General features: G+C 38.6%; 1 protein-coding gene across 3 annotated transcripts in view; it reads right to left on the bottom strand.

Annotated features, from left to right (window-relative positions):
* XYLB (xylulokinase) overlaps window positions 1-27,454 on the bottom strand; it is an 84,474-nt gene that overhangs the window by 49,953 nt on the left and 7,067 nt on the right. For 2 of the 3 annotated variants that reach the window (XM_055804632.1, XM_055804634.1), the window contains exons 6-15: window positions 26,989-27,117; window positions 25,649-25,714; window positions 23,131-23,203; window positions 17,442-17,560; window positions 16,175-16,256; window positions 15,130-15,170; window positions 14,602-14,717; window positions 12,405-12,520; window positions 9,914-9,987; window positions 8,431-8,527 (exon numbers count right to left, since the gene is read on the bottom strand). In XM_055804632.1, the coding sequence (XP_055660607.1) occupies window positions 8,431-8,527; window positions 9,914-9,987; window positions 12,405-12,520; window positions 14,602-14,717; window positions 15,130-15,170; window positions 16,175-16,256; window positions 17,442-17,560; window positions 23,131-23,203; window positions 25,649-25,714; window positions 26,989-27,117 (913 nt within the window). The remainder of the gene's footprint in view (window positions 1-8,430; window positions 8,528-9,913; window positions 9,988-12,404; window positions 12,521-14,601; window positions 14,718-15,129; window positions 15,171-16,174; window positions 16,257-17,441; window positions 17,561-23,130; window positions 23,204-25,648; window positions 25,715-26,988; window positions 27,118-27,454) is intronic. The other variant, XM_055804633.1, reaches the window with a different exon arrangement.

The raw sequence follows: 27,454 nt of genomic DNA, 5'->3' as shown, positions 1-27,454 counted from the left end.
GATACCTCTAGGATCCAAAGCCCTCTACCAACAAAGCCCATATCTGAAATGTAACAAAAGCAACCTTAGCCAGCTGAAAACAAGAAAGCTGCTATCAATGATGGAGTACACTGACTAGACAGGCAAGTACACTGAAACTTTGGCTACCAACATTAGCCTAAGGAAATCAAACATATTTCCAAGTCAGTACATTTGTTGTCCAAAGTAATACTGACATTTGACACTCCTTCTGTAACGAATATACATTGTTTAGTATTGTTACCTTTGGTGATATTGTTGGTTTGTAAAAAGAAATAATTCAATATTATGCATTTGTGCACACCAAACATTTCCTAGTGGAGTTTTTCAGACACAACATTCAGCTTATTCAAACTCCTATGCAGCCATTCCTTTCACTTAGTGTTATGCAAAAGTGGAAATAAAAAAGCACACAGATGTGTATTTCAGAAAGATGCTAGCCGATTTCTGTTAACAGGGGCAAACTGAGCTTTCATCCACCAGAACTTCTGAAAACATCTAATAATTATACATTTCAGAAGAATCAACCAAAACAGGCACACCCAGAGATGGAACTTTAAGAGTTAAGCCACACTTTAGTAATATTTCAGAAAAGACTGACAAGTGCAGTTATCTGCAGTAGAGGTATCCTCTAAAGAACTATTTCACTTTGAGACACTATCAAAAACACAAACCTACCCTTTGCTTCTATGTATATACATATTTCTGGTTTCATTTTCAAATTTCCAGCTTTCAGAAATTGTCAAATGGAAGATCCATACTTTAAAACCAACAGAACTGGTAGAGAAATGGCCATTTTTAAATTCACTCCCTGCTTGAGTAGTAAGTGATGTGCAATGCTCAGCAGGTACACCTGAGTTCGTTTTACTTTAAGTCTGTCTGGTGCTGCACGATCTCTGTAAGTGCGGTCGGAAAAAGACAATTTCAGATTCAGGCAAACTTTTTCTTTGTGTTCTTTCATCCATTCTTTAGATTTTCCAACTAGGAAAAGTATAGTACTGATGAGCTGAAGGCCACTGTAAGAGACTGTCAAGTCCAGCCTTGAACATCAAAGAGAAGAACAGTATCAGTGTCCAGAAGCTGGGATCAGGAATTACATGTCACCTACCATATCATTAAGGGACTCAATTCTGTGTATGCTCTAATCTCACTCTTACACACATCCAATTTTCTTCTTTGGGTCATTCCTGTCACTTATCCCAAATTCCAGCCTCCAAGTGCAAAGCCAAAGAATTTCTGTTCTCACGTCAGAGAGAGAACTTTAGAAGTACATATTGCACTTGAAGCTTATTTCTCATGAACTTCCCATCCTTTGCCACTCTTTACACTTGGACTAAACTGACACTGTGAAAGCCTTGGGGACCGAGACCTGTCATTTTACATGCACCATGCACACCTTTGCTAGTGCATAAGTTAGACACACCACAGACAGAGTGAATAATGTTATAGTTTAAATGTGGAAAAAAGAATACCCTTCATGTGCGCACTTGAAAACGATGGGCCAGAAATAAGAAAAGAAAGCTGCCCAAATTCTTTCATGTCTGAAGAGAATTAAAGTTACACAAGTAGAATGCAAAATTCCCCTTGTCCACAGACATGTGTTTGCTTGGTTTTTACTTAAACAAGAAATGTGGAGGCGGTTGGTTATTTTTTCTTGAGATAACTGAGTAAGCACTGAGTAGCTGTCCTCTAATAATCAGAGTCTGGACGGAACCAAAGTTTTAGATATTTAAATTTGCTTTTAAAACTTGGGCAATAATCTCTTTTGAAGTAAGGCAAAACTGTCTTGCTTAAACTCGAACAACAAACACAATCACAGCTAAAGATCACTGGACGTGCAGGCAAATAAACTAGGCAGGGAAAGAATGACTTCCCTAGTAGAAAACCTGTTAACACTAAAAACCCCCAGTGTGGGTTGATGCAGCTGAAAGCATGAGACACTTCGTGCTCAGAACCGATGCGTAACGTGAGACGTGCAAGAGAAACTGAATAACCTTAAACTAGAAAAAAAGGAAAGACAGCTGGAGGTACTAGGGAATCCTGGGAGAGCCGATTAGAGTTCACTAACAAGCCCGACATATTTGAGCAACAAAAATGAAAATACAGAAAGACACAGGAAGAAATGTTTAAAGTAATAAATATGTAACATTTCACTGTCAACTAAGGTAAATGTAGTATTTTACAAGCACAATGATCAGCAAAAGAGGACATCATTTACAGTGATACCAGAGGCTGCTATTGGTATAAACGATTAATACAAAGCAATATATATAAAGCTGTGAACCAGATAAGCTTCCTAGCAATGGCATCTCTTACAGATTAACACGTGTCTGAAACAGAACGGACCACTGTGATCCACTAATACACCCTTCTAACATAAATGATCTCTTTGAACCAGAGCACCTGTTTCTTAGGGGACCAAAAATTAAAACAAAATTTAAAAAATCTTGCTCTTAAAACTGCCAGTGCTAAAGAATTCACTACACCACTGTCAATTGCTGTACTGTTTGATTTCAATTTCTGTTAAAAATCTGCACCTTGCTTGTCATCTGAGGTTTGCCTACTTTCAGCTTCCAGTTATTGAACCATAATGTTTCTGTCTGTAAGGCTCAAGAGTCCTATACTATCAAGTTCCCTTTCCCCAAGAAAGTACTTACAGAGTACAATCATGTCATTCCCTTGCTAATCTAATTGGATTTAAAACTGTAGATCAGTCTCAAAAAACAAGCGATAAAAGGAGATTTATTAGATAACCCAACTGATCTCAAAGTCCCCAGCTTCTAGAGATCCATGAAGCTCTAACAAAACCAGCCAACTGACAGCTTGACTTTTTTTCTGAATACTGCTTGAACAGTACATCCACTGAAAGAGTTGTAAACAATCTCTCCTAACATCAGGGCACAGGAATTGAACTATTTACATACTTGGTCTTTTGCTGACCAAGCATTAAAAGCCATTGTTCAAACAATGACAACATTTTATCATTGTGTCAGGAAAGAAAGACAGATAGCACCCTTTCCAATCTTTTTATTAACTCTTCAGATTTTCTGCCTTCATTGTGTTTCCTGCATATGTATAACAACAATAAAACAAAATAAAAGCAAGACAATAGCCACTGCATGAAAAATTCTACAGCACGTAAGCAGCTTCCTTATAGCACATTAGGTCATTTCCTTCAGAGACACTTTATCTAACCCTTTTAAAAATTAGTTAAGCCAATACTGTACTCTCCTGAACCAACTAATAATAAAAAGCCCTTTTTAATATAATACTTGGTCAGGGAATTGGTAATGAGCTACTCAGCCTTTCACTCCAGATCACTGGCTTAAAACCAAGCCTTGCTTGATCGTGCCTAGAAGGCTCCACTACACAATAAAAGTCAGATGCTCTGCAGAAAATATGAGCGGGTACAGTCAAGTTCTTGGCAAGGTACTGCCCATCTCACACTGGCACTCTTATCAGCCAGATATTTCATCAGAAAATACAAATATCCTCTGCAACAGGCTTATCTGGGAGGAAGATCCTGCCTTTGATGAATTCAAAAGTACTTCTGAGCCAACACTCCTCCCTCAAAAATACAGGCTTAAGATCTAACGGCAAGGCATATTTGTGGCCTGTTTGTACCACATACCAAGCAGTACACTCCGCCCCATCGCTATTCATATATCTTTCAATCTGACCATTACCACTATTCACTATTATTTTAAACAGAGGGAATTCCACCTCCCATCAACGGTGCTGTCCTCTAATTATTTTTAAACTGTTTTCACTCACTTGCTGAAGCAAAAGGCCCCTAACAAAGCCGTCACCCTCACGCCGCTGAAACACCATCAGCACTCTTAGCAGCAAACAGCAAGAGACAAGCACGAAGCCAACACAACATTTTAGTATTGATTTCTCTACGAAATTTAAATCCCTCAGGGCATAAACATCAATTTAATCTGTATGCAACTACAAAATGGTCTCACTCACAGTGTTCCTCACTTCAGCCAAAACACGGCTCCAAGTGGAGTAGAAACACACTTAGCAGGGAAGGCAAAGGTGACTGACAGAACAAGTCCCCCAATGTTCCTGATAATTTCTAAGAGGTTTGGAGAGTGCAATCACCGAAGCCAGTCAGACAAAGACAATCAGCAGCAGAAAAACCTGTCTCACACAGAGCCATCCCTGGAATGTCCCAATGACCAGCGGCATCTAGCCTTGCCAAATCGGAGAGCCACTTCATCCTCCAGCAGACCAGCAAGTTCCCCCTCTAACCTCTGAGAAGCCAGGCCCAGCACACTGACATTTCTCTTTTTTCCCTAGCACTGTAGGACTGCTGTTTTGTTTAAGAGTGCATCCTGTTGTATATCCAACCAGAAAGATGTACTTTCACACATTTTAAACACCAGCAACATGCAGCACTTCAGGGACAAAAAAAAAGTGGCTCATTTTTCCACCAGTGCAAAGCCACGGGCAGGTCTGTGTCACCCCAGCCAGCACTTAAACACCAAATACAGTCAGTAGAATTCAAGGCACCAACATTATTTGCAAGTGATGGATTTATGTACGTAAGAAACTGTAAATTACATAATAAACACAGACACCAGATTTTATGGACAAAGCTTGCGCTTGTAAAACATGGCACCTTCTATCCATCTGCCCCCGCTGACAACAATTAGGAAGCACAATCAGATTCCTAAAGGTATCAATGTGACACGAAGAGCACATCGGGCAACTGGAGTACTATGAATTCACTGACAAGCACAACACAAGTACTATGAACAACCGACAAGCTGTCCAAAGCTAACAGCTTTGGCACACCTACCCCAGATAATCTGCCTACAGACAAGGCAGGATTTATTAACTGCTGCTGCAGTCCCACAAAAGCTTATTTAACACAACTCTAGCACACACCTGAACCAGTATGTACAGACGTAGTGCTCAAGTCACCACTGACAGGAAAGTTTCTACACTGCAGGCCAGCGTATCGTTTAAATACCTATTGGCTACATGCATGGTCAACACCAGAACCCCTACCTGTGTGCTGTTTTTCTTCAGCATATGCAACATACATCATGGCAATATTTACTTCACCCATCAGTGGGTAGAGAGGTAGATTTTACTCCCAAGAATAATCAGGTTTGTGGGTTTTCACTAGGACAGCTTCATTAGGTCCAAGCAAGGACCATTGCAACATTCTCCAGTCAGCGTCAATTTTAAGATGAACTTCAGGATTGCTTGGTCAGGAACAGAAGCAACCCTGAAGTGATCATCAAGGTTACTGAAGTATATACTGGCAGATCACTGTGAACCACTGACAGGTTTATAGCTGCTGTGATCACCTGTGTCACTGAGCTGCAGACACTGTCATTTCTCTACAAAGTTACCATAGTTTTGATTTCAGAGAGTCCCCAAACATGCAGCAAGCATGTCTGTGACCAGCCTCTGAACTCCAGTTGTAAGCCTGGCTTTCAAAAGGGGAGGGCTGCAAGCAGAGGGAGGAAGTGACAAAACAGGTGTTTATGATACAATCAAAATTCAGGAAAATAAAGGCAGAACAGCAAACCTTCACCTTATCTACATGAATCTCTGAATCGGAGGATGTAAACAGGGACAGACCAAACTTGACTTGTTTGTTTCTAGATCACAACACTATCCACCCCTTAAGCGCATAAGCAAAACAGGATACAGGGTGTTACTGAATGATTTCCCCTGAAATCTGATTGAGAAAGATTAGAGCAATTAGAACAGAATGACACACACTTTTAAAACCCTTAAATCATGATTAATGTAAGGTTTAACTTTTCTCCTAAGGATCATCTGGTGACTCTGTGCCATTTTCAAAACAAGGCTCACACACACATCCCTGCCTCAAAGAAAAAAAATCATGAGACAGAATCCCCTGCCCTCTACTGGTACACTGAAACCTGTGCACATGCCTGCAGGCAAGCATAAACACAACCTGAAGAGCTGTTTCAAGGGGGGGGGGGGGGGTGTTGAACTATTATTTGCAATTTTTGTAAGATCTAGAATGTACCAGAGAGATCAAACTGGGAACAAAACCTCACATCAAACACAACACTCTTTCACCACCATTGCACTTCCTCCTGCAGCACTACTGCTCCTAGCAAGATAATATATTCATTAACTGAAAGTAAATTCTAAGGGATTATCTAATGTTTGTCATGTTCACAGTGCAAAACCAAGAACTCTATATGACACATTTTTATTTATTTTTACAAAATTCTCCTCCCCGTATGCTACTGCTTTTCAGACTACAGGCACCCAAACAGCATTTAACCCAAGAATAGAGAGGCCGGTTCGTGACTGCCAAATTTCTTTTTGAACACCTTGGTGCCAGAGCTAGGGAAATTCTTAGCCAGGTTTCTGACTCATTTGCACCACTGAGACAGCACCACGCAAATCTCAGGACACCATAGCAAAGCATTTATTGTGACTGACCATGTCACTTCCATTTCTGTTACAGATCAATTTATTAGGTGTCATCATATAACATTCCAGATCTTATAAGCAGTTATTACTATATTCTCTCATTGTTGTAAACAGCAACAACAAAAAATGCTAAGATTTACACCGCTGTGAATATATTTCTGCATATAATAAAACCAGCCTGATTTCTGAAAAAAATCAAGGTAAATTCCCCATGCAGACAAGGCCTAAAAGGAACTGAATAAACACAAGGGTCCTGACTATATATTTCATCCAAAACATAAATAAGCTTTTAAATCATACTGAAAAGAAAAAAGAAGCCTGATAAACAGCAGGTACTAAACAAGAGAAAGTCTAGCAATACCAGAGTAATTCCCACAATGTTCATCCTTACCCTGAAACACACATTCAAAACACACCCTGTTTTCAGAGCTGTCACACAACAAACACAGAAGTAAGCCTGCCATCACTACACAAATACCAGAATATGACATTTAAATAATACCACTAAGGAAAAGTGGGAGATGCATACAGCAGTTCTTTTTTAAAGCAACTCATCTGTTAGTTACCAAATAGCTAAAAAACCCTTGGGATGCAACAAAAGTGTACAAAGTTCCAAGGAATCTACAGGAACACAATGCAATCACACCCATCTCCTTTTTACTGTAGACATCTACAGCTTTTAAGAAAAAAGACATTTTAAAACTTATTAAGACACATCCTAAAACCATGTAGGTTTTTGTCTTTCCTGCTTAGCCTAAATGTATTTACAGATAATTTCTACCCATTTGTTTCTGTATCAGAGTTGTCTAGAGTTGTCTGATATCTTAAATAGTTCTTCTCACACTCCGGTGCTTGTCTAAACCCTGACATTTACAGAGTATAAAAGTATCCTCTTCAGCCGTGAGCTTTCTAGGCTATACAGGCCAAGCTTTTGGTGCAGCAGAATCTAAGAATGAAGGATAAACAGGTATTTTAAACAAAATCTATTTGAATTTCTGCCTGTCTCCATAAATAATCTCCCCAAATAAATACGGTTTCAAGTATATAAGAAAATATGTAACAGGAGAACCTTTACATGTAAATTAATAAGGTGGTGTTGCCAAGCCTTGCGATTTGTTCCGCTACCTCTATATTTTCTCAACTTTCAGCTCCTGCGGTTCTTTCTTAAAAATAAAAAATAAAAAAATTCTATCTTTCATGATTACGGATAAAAGCCTGGAGGTAGGATTCAAGCAATGGCTTGTAAAGGAGAAGATCAGGCATGGCTTGTAAAGAAGGAAGTCAGGATTTCTTAAAAACCCTAAAGATGAGTTAATTCAGTATTTTCCAAGATGCCACTGGCTGATATACTGACACAAAACACCAATAAAACATCTTACTAACTTGCCCATATTCTTTTTGTAGAATTTCAGAGCTATAGGTAAAACACTGCCTGACTTTATTGGTCCAATGTGCTAAAAACTATTCACATTATAAATTCCAGGAAGCAGGATCTCTTTGCTTTCTAAAGCACAAGACAGCAAAAGGGCTTCTGTTTTATTAACAGAAAACGGAGGTAAAGAGGTAAGTGAGCAGCTTATGGCAGCTCCAGGAACTGAACACAGATTTCAGATTTTCTAAGTTACAGTCTCGTGCTCTAGGCAGAAGGCTGATATTCTTTCCACTTAACAAGCTATCGAAGCCCAAACTCTTATTTAAAAGTTGACAGTGCAGCTCAATAACAATGAAACGGCAAAAATACTTGAAAAGGAAGTAATCATGAAGTTAAACCAATCGGTTCTTCTAAAGTTAACATCTGCAAAAACTTGGCCCCAACACACTGTCAAAATTTTTTCCAGAAGACTCATTTAGAATTCACACTAGTTCCTGTCTCCATCAGGCAGGACAAGAATCACAATACTGACATTACTGTCGGGACTCCTATCTTTGTGTTTGATCTCTAGTGCCATTTGTTCTGCAGCTTTTCATCATACTTACAGACTTTGTATCCCAGCTTTTCAGCATGGATCCTCTTGGCTATGAACTGCCCTTCAATCAATGCTCTTATTTCTACGTCCTTTGGAAAGTCTGAAACCTGTATCAAAGAGGGAATACATTAAGTTAACAAGCACCTTACGCAGTGTACGATGCCAAGCTGGAGACTGGTTAAAAACACAAGACTTATAGTTGCTTATCCTGGTCATCACCCTGAAGTCTGCTTTCAGCTAGGCCCAGTTCTTCACCCATATACACAAGATGGACCTAAAGACTCACGACAGCAAACGCAACCCATAACCTCAGCGCTGCTGGCAAATCCATCAAACCTGAAATCAATGTACAGTGGGAAGAGGTTCCACTGCAAGTTATAAACTTTTCTCTATGCATTTCCCAGCACCAAAGCCTTCTTAAGAATCAATATCTCAAAAATTTAAAATTAAAGCAAGTAGATAAAATTCAGATGCATTAAGCAATGTCACAAAAGTTTAAATCTATTTCTGTCTGCACAGAAGTGAAACCACATAATCTTTTCATTAATTTATTTAGTTCCTCTATATAACATTTTTTGTCCTTTCATCAACCAGAATACGAGAAAGGCAAAAGTAAGAAAATATGTAACTATAAATACAAATAATCGTTCACAATAAGTTTAATTTTTCCACACACTACAGTAAGTGCCTACAACTTCTATAACAGCTAGAAGTGATTAAGCATTCATTTAAACAGCAAACATTTAAGAGACTAGTGCTACACTGCAAACACAAGACAGTATCAATCTCTGTTCACCTAGGTGAGGTCTAATCGACTGGGAGTCATGATTGATCTTCAGTACCACCCAGAAAGTCAAGACATTTAAACATCCATCCCTCAAAAGAAAAAAAAGAAAAAAGATAGAAAGAATTTTTATTTTCCATAACATAATTTCTATTTTAATTCCAATTGGGTTTGAGATTGTGCCTACTTACAAATCACTATGTGGCATGTAGGTTACTCCCAAGACATGCAGGACAGCAAAACGAGGGCTTTACTTTACTTTGCATACACATTTAGAGCAAGATAAAGGACAAAATATTATAGCCCAAAGCTTCAACACATCCTTATCTGTGTGTCTGAAACTGAGAAGATGGGGACTAAGTCATGTAAGTGTACTAAGCTCTCAATAAGCTTAAAGTTAATCCTGTTTCAAAAACAGTGTCAGGTTTCAGTAAATCCACATTTTCCAATAAAGGAAGTATTTCCTCAAAAAAATACCATATAAGTTCTAGTTCAGACTTTGCACTGTAGATACTCTCAAGCTACAGACCAAATACTTCCTCACGAAAATTGTCCCAGGGACTTGCATCAATAAATGAAACTTGAAAGCAAGTATCTCAGACCAGACAAAAGAAATAAATAATAATAAAAAAAAAAAAGATAATGGCAAATATTTCAAGCCTTGACAGTACTCCTTCAAAATTTGAGACGTTAACTAGATTATTACTACCTTTTGGTTGTCTCTGTTGAATCTGTGAATCCCAACTGCTTCAGGAGTAATTTCCTTCACATCAAAGTAGAAACCTGTATCAAGGAACATTAAAAAGCATCATGTTTGCTCCTAGTCCAAAGCTGGAATCTTATTTCAGCACACAGCTAAAATGGTAATAAAAGTTTATCACATATTTGGATATTTGAGTCACCACACAGCCCGTTTCACAGTAATTTCAGTCCACATGTATCAAATTTAACTACTTCCAGTTTATAAAAATGTGGATCTTAAGCATGTCTGGCTCTAGGCATGCAAACAATATAATAAACAAGCCTACAAAAGAGCACACATCTACGATAACACACACACATGCAAGTAATGTAGGTAATATATAACATATCTTGGAGTTCAGTAGGTCGTATGCAAGGGTGAAAGAAAAAGTAAAATAAAAAAACAAAAATGGTATGTTAGTAAGAAGAGTACAGGAATACTGGAACATTTCATGCACTAGATTAGATTTCATGAGCTTATTAGAAAACATCAGATATTTTAAGTCATGAAGCAGAGCTGATCTCTGAATAGTTTTCATGAGATCTGAAGAAATGCAGTAATGCTTTGTAGAGAGCAAGACAAAAAGTGTGAAAAAGATTTCTTTTGTGTTGATGGCAAGAAGGGTTGGTCAAAAAGATATTCAAGAAAGGAGACAAAAAAAAAAAAGAGAGAGTGAGGACAGAAAAAACTGAACAGAATAGCTAAGAAACTATGGAAAGTTTCTAAGGTTCAGACCTTGAACAAGACCATGCTGCCCTAGGAGCTCTACAATTACAAGCCAAAAAAACACAAAAATAGTACTGTGCTTTAGCACATATAACCTTTTTGGTTAAACCTTCTGAAAACCTGCCAGTAAGTAACACTGTGGGTTACAGATCTGCAGGCTCTGCCAGGGGATGTATATCTCAAAATTTCCTTTCTGACTCTGCTGCCACCCTGAATCTAGCAGATAAGGTCTTCAAGTAAACTTGCTGGTTTTATTAACCTTCTCAGGTACTTCCCAGATGTGACAAGACCCTCATCCAGTCACTCCTCCTTCCCTGCTTGCTTCCCCTATCGCTCTCATTATCCAAACGTCACCCTAGCAGCTGCCTCTGCCCACCTCCGAACCTCTGCAGGGGCAGCTGCTCACACAACAGGGCGGGCAGGGCACAAGTGATGAAAGGGAGGGTGCCTAACCACTTACTGCTTTGCTCCACTTCCCTCAGGGACTCAGATTATGGAAATTACTGTATTTTTACAAGTATACCCCGAGGTTATCCAAGTGTATGGGTTATTGAGGATGACTGCCACAAAACACCTTTTATAAGGGACTGAGGTATACAAATGAGTATATTAAAGTATTTTTTAAAGCTTCAAGGCAGTGTCCTGGTATCCTTGAAATCAGTAACAATATTTTCATGAACTTCCAATTTTTTTAATACTGTCTAAAGCAGCTGACTTCTGAGTTTTTGAATAACGTCTTCCCATTTTCTGAAACACATGAATTGATTTGTCTTCTAGTGAAAAGAGATTCCTGGTCATTTTAATACCCCACAGAGACTGGATTTGACAGACAACATAACAGAGCTTCTAAAAATGAAAAATCAGTGCTAAACTCATAGTGTCGAGAAACTGTACCTTTAAATTCACCTTCCTAAGGAGCGAAGTCTTCTATAGCTTAAATATCTACATTGAAAAACTTTGCTATCTACAGTTTTTAAATTAATTTTGCTTGTATGAATTCAGATCTAGGATGAAAATTTTAAATCCAGCTCTGCAACACGTTAAATTTTAACACTGATTGCACATATGCTCACTTTTCAATAACTTATTTCAGAGCTGTATACTACACTTGTAAAATGTTAAACTGTAGGGAATAAAATAATGTAAAACTTCACATACATGGGTTTGTTTATATTTTTTAAATATTTTGCATCATCATCATTTTGTTTCATTACATTCACTTGCCATAATGTAGGGAAAAAACAGGGATGAAATCACTCTGTGACATACATTGGGGGAAATTCAGGAAATCTAGGTTTTGATTACTTGACATTACTGTTTTGTTCACATGCATGAACAAGATTCTAGATGAATGGCTGAGAAAGAAATAATATGGAGCTACTTAATTCACTTGGTTTGAGTCTTCAGAAAAAAAACCCCAAACTTTAATGAAAGCCTCCTTCAGCAATTATTAGTTTTAAACATTCTACAGCTAAGGTGCTAATAACACCCTTTCAACAACTAAAAAAGCTCCATAAATATGATTTTCTTATTTAATGAATACTGTAGGAAAATACTATCATGACACTTAGAAATGCTCTGTTGGCAGGCTAAGTATGCATTAGAATTTCCCTTGCTCTAGTTAACTTAATTCTTGGCCTTTAAAATGACCTCAGTAAAAAGTAGATACAACATCCACAAAAGCATGTGTCTAAGCAAACTCTGGATCTCCCAGCCCTGCTAAGGTTCATACCCAAGTTTCCATTGTTTCCAGCAACAGTAGATGATAAGGCTTTGGAGAATTCATCCCAGGAGCCTGAAGCACAGTCATCTCTGATCCTCTCTCTCATGAGAGAGCCGTTCTTAAAACTGAAACACACAAACATACCACACGTTGATTTCCAAAACATTTGGCTCTAGATTTTTTAAGCAATTTGTTGTTTCACTCTATATTGGTGTTTATTGTATCAGGTAAATAAAGCTGCGCAAGCTAAAAGATACAATCACTTCTTCGTTATTAAAAGAGATAGAGAGGGAGAAAACTAGATAAGAGAGAAAACAAATATTACAGGTTGCATTGAGGAACACAGTATAGAAATGTTGGTATACATCTCTCCGATGAGTCAGCTTAGATCCAGCCTGACAGGTCACACTAAACCTAGGCTAGCTCTGAGCAGCTGAGACACCTCCTCAGAGGAGTACTCTGATACAGTACTGAAAAGCTCACTGAGATGACTCTGCAAGTCAAGGAGCAAGAGTGTCTCTACATTGCATTTATGATCTCAGGAGCATGGTACCAGTATGCAGCCAGCTTAGGGCCAACAAGACTTATGAAGTGTAGCTCCATGCCAGCATCAGGCAAAGGAAAGCACCACAGCTGCACCTGCACAGTTCTGCTCCACAGCCAGTAAACCGTGCTGTAAAACACGCATCTGTCCAGCGTTTATGGTCTTTGCACCCTTTATGCAGTCGCCTCCTTTGCCTCCTCTGCAAATGTAACAGTCCTGCAAAATACTGCAGCATTGGACACAGACCCAGAAGAAAGAAGTTTGAATACTCTCCAGCACAGAGTTATCAGAGCAACTCAGCAGGAAAGGCACAGAAATATTCAGAAAGAGGGCAAAGAAATTATTGAACTTGTTTAGTGGCAGCAGCTGAAATTACTTGAGTTTTCTGTACAAATACTCTGCCTGGTAGCTTAGGCGCTCTTTTTCTATGAACTGAGGGTCCCCTATTAATTGTGATATTCTACAAATAAAGGGGTATTGGTGCAAAAGGGGCAGTGTCAGGGCAGAAATGGCTGGGCAGAAATGGCTAGGCAGAAGGAACAGGAACTCTTTATATCTGCACGGCGACAGAAGTATCTTGTGTCCTGAATGGCAGGTTTGGCTTTCTGCATATGTTAAGCTGCAGCAAAAGAACGGCAGCACCTCCCTTCCTGTTATGAAGGGGTTGTTTACAGAGCTCTTACACACAGCAGGTGGGGGAAATATTGGGTAAAAGGGAAACTTTAATGCAAAACTTAAAAAAACAAACACACACACACACACAGAGCTGCTGGGAAATCATACTACGAAACTCAGTCACTTGCAATTGACATCATGCTTTTGAACTCGGCCTCATCAACACTGCTCCCACTGCCATCTACACCATCCTACTACTGCACAGGTAAGATCAGCACTACAGTTAAAGAGCAGATTTGACCTTTGCTGAAGTTTTGGGTTTCAAGCACCTACAGTCCAGGGGATTTAGACACAAAATTGATCTGCATATTACTTGTAAATATTTGCCTAAACACTACGACCTGTTTTGGAAGTTTTGACTCTGAAAACAGTGACTCGGTGAGGGAAAATATAGCTTCAGGCCACATTTCCACCTACTTGGCTGGCAAGGAGCCAAACAATTCCCGAATCACAGCAACCAAAAGCTACTATGAGGATCATTCTCTCAGCTGGGTTTCTTGAGATCTCCGTATTTTCCACATGCACAGCCTAATACGTCCCCGAACAGCACTGATTATACTCCTCTATGAAAACGGAATCTTTACCTGCCCCGTTATGTCCCCTCTGGACCACTAGAAGAGCACAGAAGTTATACAGCCTGGTTAAGCTTCTGACATTTCACATTATTATATTTCAGAAGATTGTTATTCCTGTACATTAAATATATTACCTTAGATTCATAATGAACTGGCTCTATGTATACGTAAAAATAATTTCGGCTTTTTATTGCCATGAGAATTTATCCTCCACAATTCTGCAGTTTCAGTTACACAAATTAAACAGGAATGCTGTAACGTTGATGCAAATGTTGCAGCAGTAGACTGCCATATACTGCACAGAGTGCTGAATGTTCTATTCATTATCATTTTGCAAAAGAAATAAAAAACACTAACAGAGGAAGAAATATATGTTATCGATCCCAGATGCACAAAAAATAAATTATATTACCATAAAAGTGCCATATATGTTTGAGAATCAACAGGATTGCAGAGTATATGACCTTCTAAGGCAGGAGTTGGTTCTTGAATCCACAGAAACAATGTGTCACTTGTGCCAAGGCTAATCTGGAGGGGAAAAAAAAATAATTGAAGCGTTATCACAATGTGCATGGAAAGCAATACAGAAATTAAATTAAAACCATTTGTTACTACCACTAATTGTTTTTAAATTACACATTAAGTCAATTGGATTTGTGTTGAAGCTAGCTCTGACTTTGGTTGTCACACCAGTGAAATACATACTAGATGGAGACTTAGGTTTTAATGTCTGGAGCATTAGTTAAAAATATTCACAAGAGTTTACTTAAAATCTTTCAGGCAGCTTACAGATTGACAGAAATAAAACAAGCGTGATTCCAATAAACAGAATATTAAGACTAGCAGATAAATTTAACTGATAACCTACAGCTAATTTACATTTCATGCATTTCATTTATTCAGGGATATGGGCAGTTTTCAGGAGCATGTTCTGACTTACTGCAATATCTCCTTCTTGAAGCCTCATCCCTGCCAATGATGCTGAAAACAAAAAGTAAGAATACCAAATAAAGAGTTGTTTGACTCCATTACAGCATGTTGTATGAGATATCATAATACATCACATTCACCACCTCAAAGTACAACATAAAAGGCAAATATGCTCAGGATGGCCTTGGCCTAGACACTGAAAAAGATGGGCAAAGCATTTGGGTGAGAGAGTGATTTTTAACAAAATCAAAATGCTTGAGACAAAAGACTACAGAACTGCATGATTATCTAATGTTTTTGAATCCAGGTTTTAAATACAGGGGACCCTTAGTTAACAACACACTTCAAAGGAGAAACCCTCCCACTTACATCAGACTACTCATTGGACTAAGATGGATTTGAATCTCCAAAAGAAATTTCACCTTTGGGAAATGTAGAGTTTAAGCATCTCCCAGAATATGAATGTTAAATATATCACGATGAAGCCTCCACCTTGATTCAAACCTGCATATGCTACCATAATACAGATGAATATTTTATTTTCACAGTCCTGAGAAACAGACAACTTTGCTCTACACTGAAACAGCCTCCAGGATTCAAAAAACTGACCTGAAATCAGCACCTTATACTGAGATCTATCAGTCTGACGAAAAGACAGATCTAATTGTTAGAGAAAGACTATAAGGTCCATCTCCACCTTTTTGCTTGAAAAGATAAACCAGCAAATTTTTAATTCATATCTTCTAAGTTAAAATGTTAGCAGTTCATAGTAAGAATAGTTTCTTAGGGGCAGGCAAACCAAAGTCATCAAGAGGCAAATGAAATCACTTCTAATTGCTAAGCAAAAGAGAATTCATTTGTCATACCCAGCTCAGCCAAGATGTCTGTATCTCAGAAGAACCAGTGATGGAAGGCTGTTAGAAAAAGGTATTAGTGCTGATAAACACTATATTCTTTCACTGTATAAGGAGCATCTGAGAATCAACGAGATTGATTTAGAATTTTAGTACATACATAATCATATTCACTGAATCTTATACATTTAATCATCTCACCTGGATTGTCTCCTGTAAATGCTACTACCTTACAGTCTGGGCTAAACCCGTAACGCTGATTATAATATGGAGAAACGGGCCCCTAAGGAAAGAAAGAAAGATAGAGAGGAAAAAAGCTCAAAAAACCTGAAAGTAATCTTGGAATATATGACATAATCTGTTGTCACAGAGAACTGAAAACACCAGAGCAGCTACAATAATCATTTCTGGGTATTTAAGGTATGAATGAAGATTTTAAAGATTTTTAACTCTATTTTTTTCACTGTTGAGAACCTCACAGAAATATCTCAGATCAGATTTTACAGTAAGTTAAGCAGCACTTTAACTTTGGGTCTTTCTCCAGTTATTCACATCAAGTAACCCAAACACATCCATCTGTTTTGCACACATACATGAATATTAATACACAGAAATTAGAAATTCAATGCAAACATAAGAGGAAACACAACATTAATATACATCACAACATCAAATGCTGGAATATGACCCCTATTATTTTAGGGGTCAAGAACTGTATTCTTTTAAGCGATATTTGATACCTATAGAGAAAAAACAGGAGGAAAAAAAATGTCTGTAAGAAATACAAGGACATCTACAGGGACTTTTAATATGTTCCTCTCCATTACAGAAGATGAGCACTGAGTTCAGAGGGATCGGGTGATCAGTATGTACACCCTCTTACACGTGTACCAGCTAAAGCAATAGCTCTTTTTGTGGTGGGTAGTAAGACTAAATTCATTTACTCTAAGAGATGTGCAGCTTGATTTGATTTCACCATTATGCTACGTGAACTGAGAAGCTTTAAATATCCCAAATTATTCACAAAGATTACCTCATTAACTCCACAAACCACTTAAAACAAGGTCTCTGTCAAGAAATGCAGATGTTGGGTTCTGTTTCTGCAGTAATAAATACTGTGCACAGTTCTGCAGTGACCAGGTGCTTGTGGGCACAGGAGGGGACCCCAAAGATTCTTATCACTGCAGCAGCTACCAAATCTTTTCTCACCATAGCCCAGGGCATGCAAGAATCCAAGGAGATCAATGACAAAAGCTATGCCCAACACCAGCTAGTAGTTTTCTAAGATGTCTGGTTTTGCTCTGACAACACACCTGAAAATATTAAATCAAGCAGCATAACTCTGAGGATATAAGCATGCATGCACGCTTGCGTGCACACACAAATACACTCCAAGCAAGTGCTATTAGCAGAACTCTCAGCACAAAGCCCTGTTTGTTGTTTGAAACTCTTCTAGACAGGCACGTACCAGGACTGAATGGGATGGTACAGGGTATCCTAGTTTCTCCTCTAATCCAGGTGCACAAGCATCAAGGCAGGACTGTGACCATACCTTTTCCCAAATCTGCAGCAAGTTCATACCAGAACCTACAAGACAGACCAAAACAGGAAACATATATGATTAAACACAAGACAGTGTTGTATCAGAAAATTTCACCTTGTTACAGGCAACAGAAAATTTACACAGACGCGTGTTTTACATTCAAAGAGAATGGTTTCAGCTCTCCTAAGCATAAAGTATACTGATAATTCAGCCTCTGGATTGCTTTCACCTGTAAAGGCAGCAGAAAAGGCTGCTCTGATGCAAAATGTACTAGACAATTCAGTTATTCCCAAGTTAAAAGCGAAAGAACATGGATGCTTCCCCATCAACTCCTCCCCAAATCATCCACCTTAGACAAAGGCTTCACTACAACTCTCTAAAGGTGATGCAGGAATGTCACCTGAAGGTGTGGTGTGCTCACATGAGACCTAACAAGGAAGAAATTTCCCCCTGGGTGGTACGGCTTTACTCAAAGGCAGGAGTGGTGTATCACATAAGCATTAAAATCCATGCTGACTAATCTTCCTCCATATATCAATGTTTCCTTCTGCAGAGATGACAAAATAAAGCTTAGAAATCCACAAAAAATGGCAAGAGATCAAATTTTCAAATGTAGCCTCTAATTTTGAGGCTAGTTTAGAAAGTCCAGCTTTGAATATCAGTCATGATTTTCAGAAATGATGAACAGCCCAACTGAAATCTGCGACACCTGCAAACATGCAACACCCCTAAAGTCTAGATTCTGTGAAATGAATTATAGGTTGAAAAAACTTAGATAACTGATTTGGTCACCTATTTCCTCACCAGATCCACAACTAGACCTGGGGAAGACCTGTGCAGTCAGTTTCAGTTTGGTTTCTCATTGCTTTTTCCTCATTATTTCATTGCTGGTTTAGAAGTTAATTGAAGTTGGTTAGTGGCTGAATCTACATAACATACTGAGCACTCCACACCCCTTTTACGTTACTAAGATGACTTTAATTGCACATTTCATTAGACTTGAAAATCTGTATGTGTTTCTGGTTAGTACTGTTCAGGGACATATCAGTCTTATTCTAGATTAACAACATTTTCATTTCAAAGACCATTTAGCCCACGACACTTATCTCAGAAACACAGCCACGTTCTTAGCTGAGTACAGTGGAAAACCTGAAATTCACTTCCATTCAGTACATCTTTAAGCTTTCTAAAACACAAAGACTGTGAAGTTGACTCCACATGCAGTGTCTGTGGAACAAGACTATGCTTGCAATGCTGGGACACAGAGGAAAAGAAGGGATGCAACCGACATCTCAGCTAGCACATCACAAGGCTCTAGCAATGCTCTTACTCTGACAAGGGGTATACATCTGCAACACACTCCACACACATACACTACTGCTGGTTACACATGCACAAATGAGCCCACCCTTTCAATTCCCAGCAGCCTTTTTCACATAGGTTTAATAATTAATTTAATAACATTTAATAAAAAAAGTATATATTTGCGCAGTCCAATCCTAAGCACCATCAACAAGGTCTGGACCTAGTGCTTCACACAGTCTCGTAAACAGAAAGTGTTGCAGCTGAGACACTGGAATAACCCAAGACAAACAGTAGGATATTTGGATTATACTTAACAACACAAAAAATAGAATTAAATTTCTTAAAATCTATCAATCCCATTTTAGGCAAATTAAACACACTTAAATTATGCACAGCTTTATTTGGCCTATGATGCAACAGCAGGAATTTGACAGAGCACAAAGTGCAACACACCTATCACATGCAAAAGGTGCATTTCCCTTTTCTGCTGTCAAAATTGCTACCACCCACAGAAAAAAACAGATTTAATCCAGTTTCTCTCAGTTCTCTATGTGAGAATACTCTTAAATCTATCCATTCCCTCCTTCCAGGGGTAAACCAAGTCCTTCCAAGGCAAACTGAGCCCAGCATCACTGTTTGCATTTCCCAGAGACAGAGGGTGTGAGCAGCCAAGTGTTCCATGCCCGCAGGCATAACAAGGCTTTCTATAAGGAAATATGTACATCTATAAATTTTCCTTGGAAAGTCCCCAATTTAAAAGGCCAAGAACCCCTTCACTAAATTAAACCAATCAGCGAGCAACAGAATCTTTAAATAAATAGGCATTTCACTAGAGAAAGATTAGTTGTTTCTGTGGTTTTTTGGAAAAAGTCCTTTCTCCTCCCCACCCCACAAGCCTAGAGAAACATTTAACCAGTGCCCTCCAATGCAATTTTGCAAGACATAAGGACAGCCTCCAATCTCTTCTGCCTAAAACTGGAAAAACACTAACCTTTATAACTGAAAAGGTCTGAGTTGATATGATACAGATACAACACTTCAGTTTATTGACTGGTAGATAGTGTGGCACAAAGACTTTAATAAGCTCTGAGAAAAGAAAGATGAGCTAATTTACCCCGCCCTCAGAAACTCATTTAAAAGATGTGAAACAACTGTTCTACAAGAACTATTAATCTGTTGGCCTGAATTCATCCTACCCAACTGTGGGCACTTTTATGAGAATCTCTAGTCAGTGGAAAATACAAACCAGAGCTGAATGCTCCCTGGAATGGCTCCTCTTTCTCCTTTGATTATAGGAGTGATGCACAGAGAGTTCCTTACTCAAGCACCTCCGGTCATGATCTACGCCACTAAGTTTAACATATAAAATAAGTAATAGTCTGAGAACTAAGGAGGAGGGGGGAGGATATCAAAGGCAGCTCTTCAACTTGTCACTCCAAATAGATATCCCATCAGCAATGAAAGTCAATAGCCAAGACCATTGTCTAGTAAAGACCGAGGAAAGGGTCAATACATGGATGGATAGGATTCAGTATTTCACTGCAAGCATCACTGACTTAACATAAAATGACCAGGAGCACCAACAGGACTTGCTAATACTTAGTACATATACAAAAGTATAAGTGTTTCAACACAGGGCAGAGGGGGAAAAAAAAAAGAAAAGAAAAAAAGAAAAAAAACCCAGCAACCCAAACATTTTCATTACAAAGACCAAATGATGCAGACTAACTGGTTTTATTAATCAACTAACTAAAGATCAATATTTGCATTTATAAACAGTTAAGTGCATCTGCATTACAGTAGTCTGGATTGCCTTTTCAGTGAGCTAAAATCATAAGCAGCATAACTGCTGGCACCATGCAAGCTACATTAGGAGTAAATTCAACCCACCATGCTTCCTTTTGAAAAGGCTTCAGTTCAAAGCATCCTTGTTTGATAGAACAACAAAAACAAGTATGCTAAGCTATGATTTGCCTAAGGCTCTTAGAAAAGCATTTCAAAAGATAAAGCTTCTCTAGGTCAAGAGCTGAATTGCTGTTCTTTAAGGTGTCTTCTAAAAGAAACAATGCCTCAAGTGTTCAAGTTGTTTAGGTCCCAAACGTATCTTACTTTTAACATCTGCACAATACAAATGAAAATCATTCTTCATTCCCCCAGAATGTAATTTGATTTTTTTAAAATCAATCACCCAGGGTGCTCAGCCATTCAGGAGGAGTGATTTGAACTTTATGAGATAGGACCTTTAAAAAGAAAATAAAAAAATCCTGAAACTGAATAGCACATTTCCTACAATAACCTGCAAATTTAGAGAGATAAGTTATTGTGCAGAGCTAAACAATTTGACAGGGTCTTTTAAAGACGGTATGACCTGAAGTTAAACCTGCAGAAATGAAGAACAGGTCTATTATCTGAACATTATTTTGAGAGATGCATTTTAAACTACAATATACAGGTGCAATGTAAAAGATGAAGTGAATTGCAAGAAATCATAGATGACAAGAAAACAAGTTTTTCAGCTGGATCCAAATAACTACCACATACTTTATAATTATATTTTATTACTGGAATTAGAATTCTTTCTTATTATGTTAACAGAAGAAAGGAATGAACAAGACAAAATATAGCTTACAATGGCGAAAAGCCTTTTGTCTTGTAAAGAGAACTATAACATCCTGCTGAGTTCTCTTATCTTTTTTGACACAAAGATTTAATAATCTTACATGCTTTGAACAGTAGATAACATTTATTCAAGTTCTGTAAATATCCAGAGGTGTAATAGAACAGGCTCTCCTACACTTGCTTGAAAAATGCAATACATTTTCTAAGAAAATTTTCCAATGAAGTAAATTTTCATTTTCTTTAGTTTAAAATGTTTTTGTTTTCAATGAAACCCAGGAATTTTCGTGTTTTGAAACGGAAGAAGCACGGCTTTCCCCAACTTGCTTCCAAGCAGAAAAGGCAGAAGTAACATTAACAAAAAAACCAAAACAAAAAAACCTCAACCCAACCCCAAACCCCAGAGGTTTAATGCTTACATTTTAAAATATTTGAATCAAAATAAACACTTCACTCTCATTAAAAAATCAACATGTTTCTTTATCAGAAGAAGCACCCTGAAAACCTCACAATCTCTCAGAAATACAGTACATGGAGTCAGTTCTGCTGAGCAGCTGAAGCGCTCAGTATTTGGGACTATGATGAGCAAAGTGCAAATCTCCAAAGAGTTACTGCTGCCCACAATATAAAAAAAAATAAAATTCACCTGTGAAAATACATGGCTAACAGAAGGACCAGAAGATAGATGTAATAATCCCACAACTGCTGCAAAATAAGCATGGATTGCCTTGCAATTTTTAAGGTCTCAAGCATAACTGGAAGATCTGCTATTGAATAAGTTGTCCATTAGCGCCAACTGAGATGACTTGCCTTTCCCTGAGTTTTCATGGACCAACGAAGGAGAAAAAAAATGAGTTGGTCTTAACCCATGGGTGTCAGCTATGGCTCTACAATACAAAAAGTCCTTTGGCAGCCTTATCTAACCTTTCAGCTCTGAAATATATCTTCTCTTAGTTTCAGAGCAGGAATCAAAACCGCTATTTAGAAATAACAGCACAGCTCCCAGGAAAATGGTTTCCTTTGTAATTGCCATTTAAAATCGCCATTTAAAAGCTGAATAACTGAGGTAACACACAACAGAAGTGACAAGGCTAGTGCCTCTTTATTTTTTTTGTCTTTGTTATGATGCATAGAGAGATATGGAAGTTTAATTTTTTTTTTAACTGAGTTTAGGATTTTTTTTAATTGGTTTATGCTTTTTTTTTCATTTTGAAAAGATATTTCTGTTGCAGATCCATACCCCAGCTAAGTGGTGGGGAAAAAAATCACAACATACATCTTGTTCATACCCTGTGCTACTCAGACCTAAACCAGCAAAACCAAGAACCAATATCAGAACTATGAAATCTAGCTTAAAAATTCACAATGTTTTATGCTTTTAAATAGGTATTTCAACATTCCTTTATACATCATAAACTAATGAAAAAAGGTTACAGTTTCATTTAAGAATATTTTCTGTGGATCCATTTTACAGAAATGGGAATCATGGTATGATGGGGATAAATAAGCACAGCTGACAGCACAATCGAGAGGAACAACAAATTGAAAGGAGTAACAGCTTAAAATCTATCAGACTTGTCATTGAAGACTGAAAATAAATAGCAGAAATCTTGTTCCCCTTTTATGTAAGATAGGGATGGAAAGGAAAACTTCCTTGTTGAATTGTTGCTATGAGAAAAGCCCACACACTTACCATCACTGTAATCGATGGGCGCATAAGCTCCTAGGAAAAGGGAAGCTGCAAAACTACTAACCAAGGAGATTCTCTGAAAGAAAAAGTGTGAAATAGTGAGTCCCATCAATAGTCACTTCAAAGAAAGTAAATTATTAAGTAATTTGAAGCAGCAAATGTTAATAGATGCTTAATGTTAGGCACCAAAAGCACACAAAAATACACCAAGAAGAATTATTCAGTTCTATCATACTACCTAAATAATACAGCAGATACCAATCTAAAAGTAACCCCGTGATAAAAGCTCTTAATAGCTTTGCATTCTGAAACATGCAAAATACACCCAGTATATTAGCATACTCTATGTTATTATGAATTAATTCACAGCTTCGGTGTATCACTGAATTTCATTTCAAGGAAAAACACTTTCTAAGAGAAAAAAAACAAGCAAACAAAAAAACACCCAAAACAAACAAACTAAAAAACCCCAAAAAACAACATAACCCTGTATGTTGACAACAGGGGAAGTGCCCAGAAACCATGCACTGGTCCACCAAGAGCACAGACCCATAAGCTTTTGAGCATCTCTGGCAAGGCTCTGCTAGCACCTTTATGTGAAATCTCACCTCCCTCCCAGCTGAGATCCCAGACCTCCCAGGAATTACTCTCAGGAGCTGGTAATAATCAGCTGATTTTGATCTGAACTGAACCACAACCTGCAGCTTTGCCTCAGGGTATGTTCCAATAAACGCATTAAATCCAGCTGCAGGGCTTCTACTACTGGCCCAAAAATGTCCCAGCCGCATGACACAAAGCACTGATCCAACACAAATTTGCCTCCACTTCAAATCTGCAATACAAACTACCAAGCTAACTGCCTACCACCAAGCTTTCTGCACGATCAGGTAGTATCTGTTCCCAAGAAGCTGCAAAATTCCTTCTGGTGTGTTCTGACTAATTCAGAAGAAATATGATTATCACCCAATAACTAACCAGAATCTAATCTCTACTGGTCGAGCCAGCCAGCAGTGACAGGGTTTGTATTAATGATCACAAAATCACTGCTTCACACAGCATTCAAAGACGGACTATCGGCAGAGCTCTAAGAGGTGATTATAATTGCCAGGAAACTTAATGATGCGCTTGCTCTTCAGGTGTCTCTCCCCAAGAATATATCATACTGTGCTTAGATAGCAAAGGCCTACCTTCTGTGGTGCCCCAGTGGGCACTAGCTGCCTGAAATGGAAGGAAAAGGATGAAGTTAAACTGTGATTCAGCCAGTTTAGCAAGCTGACCTACAGAATGAGGAACATCCACCTTCCACATCATTGAGACTGCCAGGCTGCTAAGTGCTTCTTGATGGCCCCCAAGAGCAACTCTGACATAGAGATATTTTGTGCTTGAACACATTATCTTGCATATCCTTTATCGGTAAAAGGTGCCATCAATGCAACCAGCCCTCGAAGTCTGAAATTGGTCTGACTAGTTCTCAGTTCCGTGGACCTACTTTCCCCCCATTAACATATCTTTCTCTAAATTTAGTCTTAAGCTTATGATCAGACTGTATTAGGGCTCTGTTTCATCCCATACCTTACTAGTGCAAAGGTTATACAATAAAAATGCACTAAGAAAGAAAAAAATACTAAAAAATTAAGCATTCTCCCACAAAATACAGTCAACTTTGCAGCTCGCATCCCCATGAAACTAACTGTTTCAGACAGGGGTGAGATTTTAAAAACCACAAAAAACCCCATGATCAATGCTATCAACAACTGCAGTAATAGAAAGCCAGGAGCTGCCTGACTTCACAGGTCTAGATGTTTAGCATATTCTAATCACAGGACAGCAGTCCTTCTCTCATTTACATCATATTTGCATGGAGCTTTCACCTTGCTTCAAACCATGGCATTTTAGTCTCAGCTAGATGCAGACTCAAACTGGAACAATAATGGAACTGAAGCTGATTTCTCAAAATTAAAACTAAGAAGGAAACAAACTACACAGTGCAATTCATTTGTAACAATAGAATTAAAGTAGCTCCTCAAGGGAAAAACTATGGAAAAAGTCTAGCATCAGCTGCAGGGTTTTTTTCCTACGCACATCCACACTGATGCTAGCTTTGTATGGCAGAGCCATCACATTTCTGCATTCAAATAGCCAGTTCTAAGTGTGAAAATTTCACCTGTGTGCTTAACTACCCACCTGTGTTCAAACTGCTGTAAATACAATTTATTACCACCCAAATGAAAGCCTTTATTTCTTTTTATAACGTCTTCCACAAAGATGAGATCCAACGGAGCCTGCTGTGTGACATGTAACATTCAAGATAGAACTGATGCCCAATTTTTATCTGCCTAGCAACTAATAATTTAACAAAACAAAGAAAAAATAAAACAATCAAATTTTCAATTTTAATCTTAAAATCAAACACAAGAATCGAAATACTCTTTAGTAAAAAAAGTCTGTAAAAACATCCCCACAAAACTAATTTTAAAAGATTTCCAACTGTGTTTTCCAAGCGTATTGAAGTTGAGCCAACCTCAGTTTGCATGTAGACCTCAGGATTCTGGCTGTAAATCTTTGCTATCTGGTTTCCTGTAAAACGCTGAGAAAGAAATGCAAATACTTAGAAACACAAACCCTAAATGGAGTCAATAATCATTAACTCTGTGTAATGAGTTCAGTACATTGCACTTTGGATACTTAATTTGCCGATGCATGATGAAAGTCGGTGCACAGCAGGCAATCTGCACTAAACAGGCTATAACGCATAGTCTCATTAGAGACTTTTGCTCACCTTTTGGGAAAAAAAGCATGTGAAAAAGCATTACTATCCATAATTTACATTTCAGAAATGACAGTTCAGTGGAATGAACCACACATTCTATGCACAGGAACCACCACAATTCAACTACTGCCTTCAAACCCTTGAAAAGGTTTAAGCTACCCAACCTACGTACCTCTGTGAGGCAGCTGAATTGGGACCAAAGCAGGAGGTTTCATACTGGAAGCAACTCCAGCACAGGCTAATGAGAGTTGTAAGAATAATTATTTTTCACGCCTGTATTATATCAAATAACAAAAAACTTGTAACACTGAAACTTTAACCGTTAGCAAGTTAAAAATAAACCATCACTGGCATGCAAAGTCCGATTTCAACATTGGCCATAAACCTTGCATAGTGATTCAAAACCGGAATCAGTAATTTGGGAGGTTAGAGCCTTATTCTGTTGAACCAACAGTAAGAGTAGCCAGGTCCAGGTGCTGAGATGCCCGGAGGACAGCCCTGCTCCCACTTTATAACTCACTGTCACGGTTACAAGAGAGGGAAGTGTCAGGAACAGGAGATAAGTAACAAAGGACTCTCTGATAGCATCACAAACTTCTGAAAATTCTCTTAGGTCAACAGCCAGCCACTTGTTAGCTTTCAGGGAATATTAAAGGCCAATCTTTTAATTGCAGAAGTAACCTAGAGCAGCAATCCAAGAACAGGGGCCTCATAACTCCAAGTAAACCTGTAACCCAAACTGGATTGCCTTGCCAATGGAAACATGGCTACACAGGAGCTCCCAGGGGTGAACCAGGCCCTGAGATTGCAAACATGGCCACCACACACTGTATTTTGGAACCACTGGCCAAATGTAACAGCTCACCCTATCTGCTTCCTGCAGCAGAATTTCCAGTGTTTGCCTAATTTCACTTGACATTTTCCACATCTTCCTTTGTAAGACTGCTGCAAAGCACTGACCATTGGAGTTTCTTCCAAAACTCTTTTTCATCGTTAAGGGCTGGTCGTCATCTGCTGCAGCACCACTGTAATGGCAGAACTGTTTCTATCACAAGACTCTGCTAAGGACTTTCTTCCCACCCGCTCCTTACCTCATAGGCTCTAGAACCAGTGATACTCGCCAAGTGCTGTGCTCCCCCCACGGCTTTCTCCAGAGCGCTGCACTGGGAAGCTGTGCTGGAATCCATCCAGATGGGGCTGTTACTGACAGAAAAACAAGCCTGTAGCGAACAATATCCTTTATTAGTAATTCTGATCTTTAAGAAGTCCCTGCTAGAGTACTAGCAATGCAGCAGACCTACGTATGAGCTCACAGTTCAGTTCGCTGACGTGCCTTCTGGTTTCCTCTCAATAACTACGGGCAAGCAGATACTGGTCAGCCTCTTAGTCAGTGGTGAAATCCAAACTTCACACCAGAGGGAAGCAACAGGCTTTTTCTGCTGTTACTTGACATACACTACAGCATGGTATGTACTTCGCATACCCTGCGGCATGCTCCATTGGTAGCCAAAGCCCTTTTACAAAGCTTAGCCCCACTTTTTAGAACTCCTCTCTAAA

Source organism: Falco peregrinus, chromosome 5, assembly GCF_023634155.1.
Source record: "Falco peregrinus isolate bFalPer1 chromosome 5, bFalPer1.pri, whole genome shotgun sequence".
Taxonomy (NCBI): domain Eukaryota; kingdom Metazoa; phylum Chordata; class Aves; order Falconiformes; family Falconidae; genus Falco; species Falco peregrinus.
This window is presented reverse-complemented; position numbering and strand designations above follow the sequence as displayed.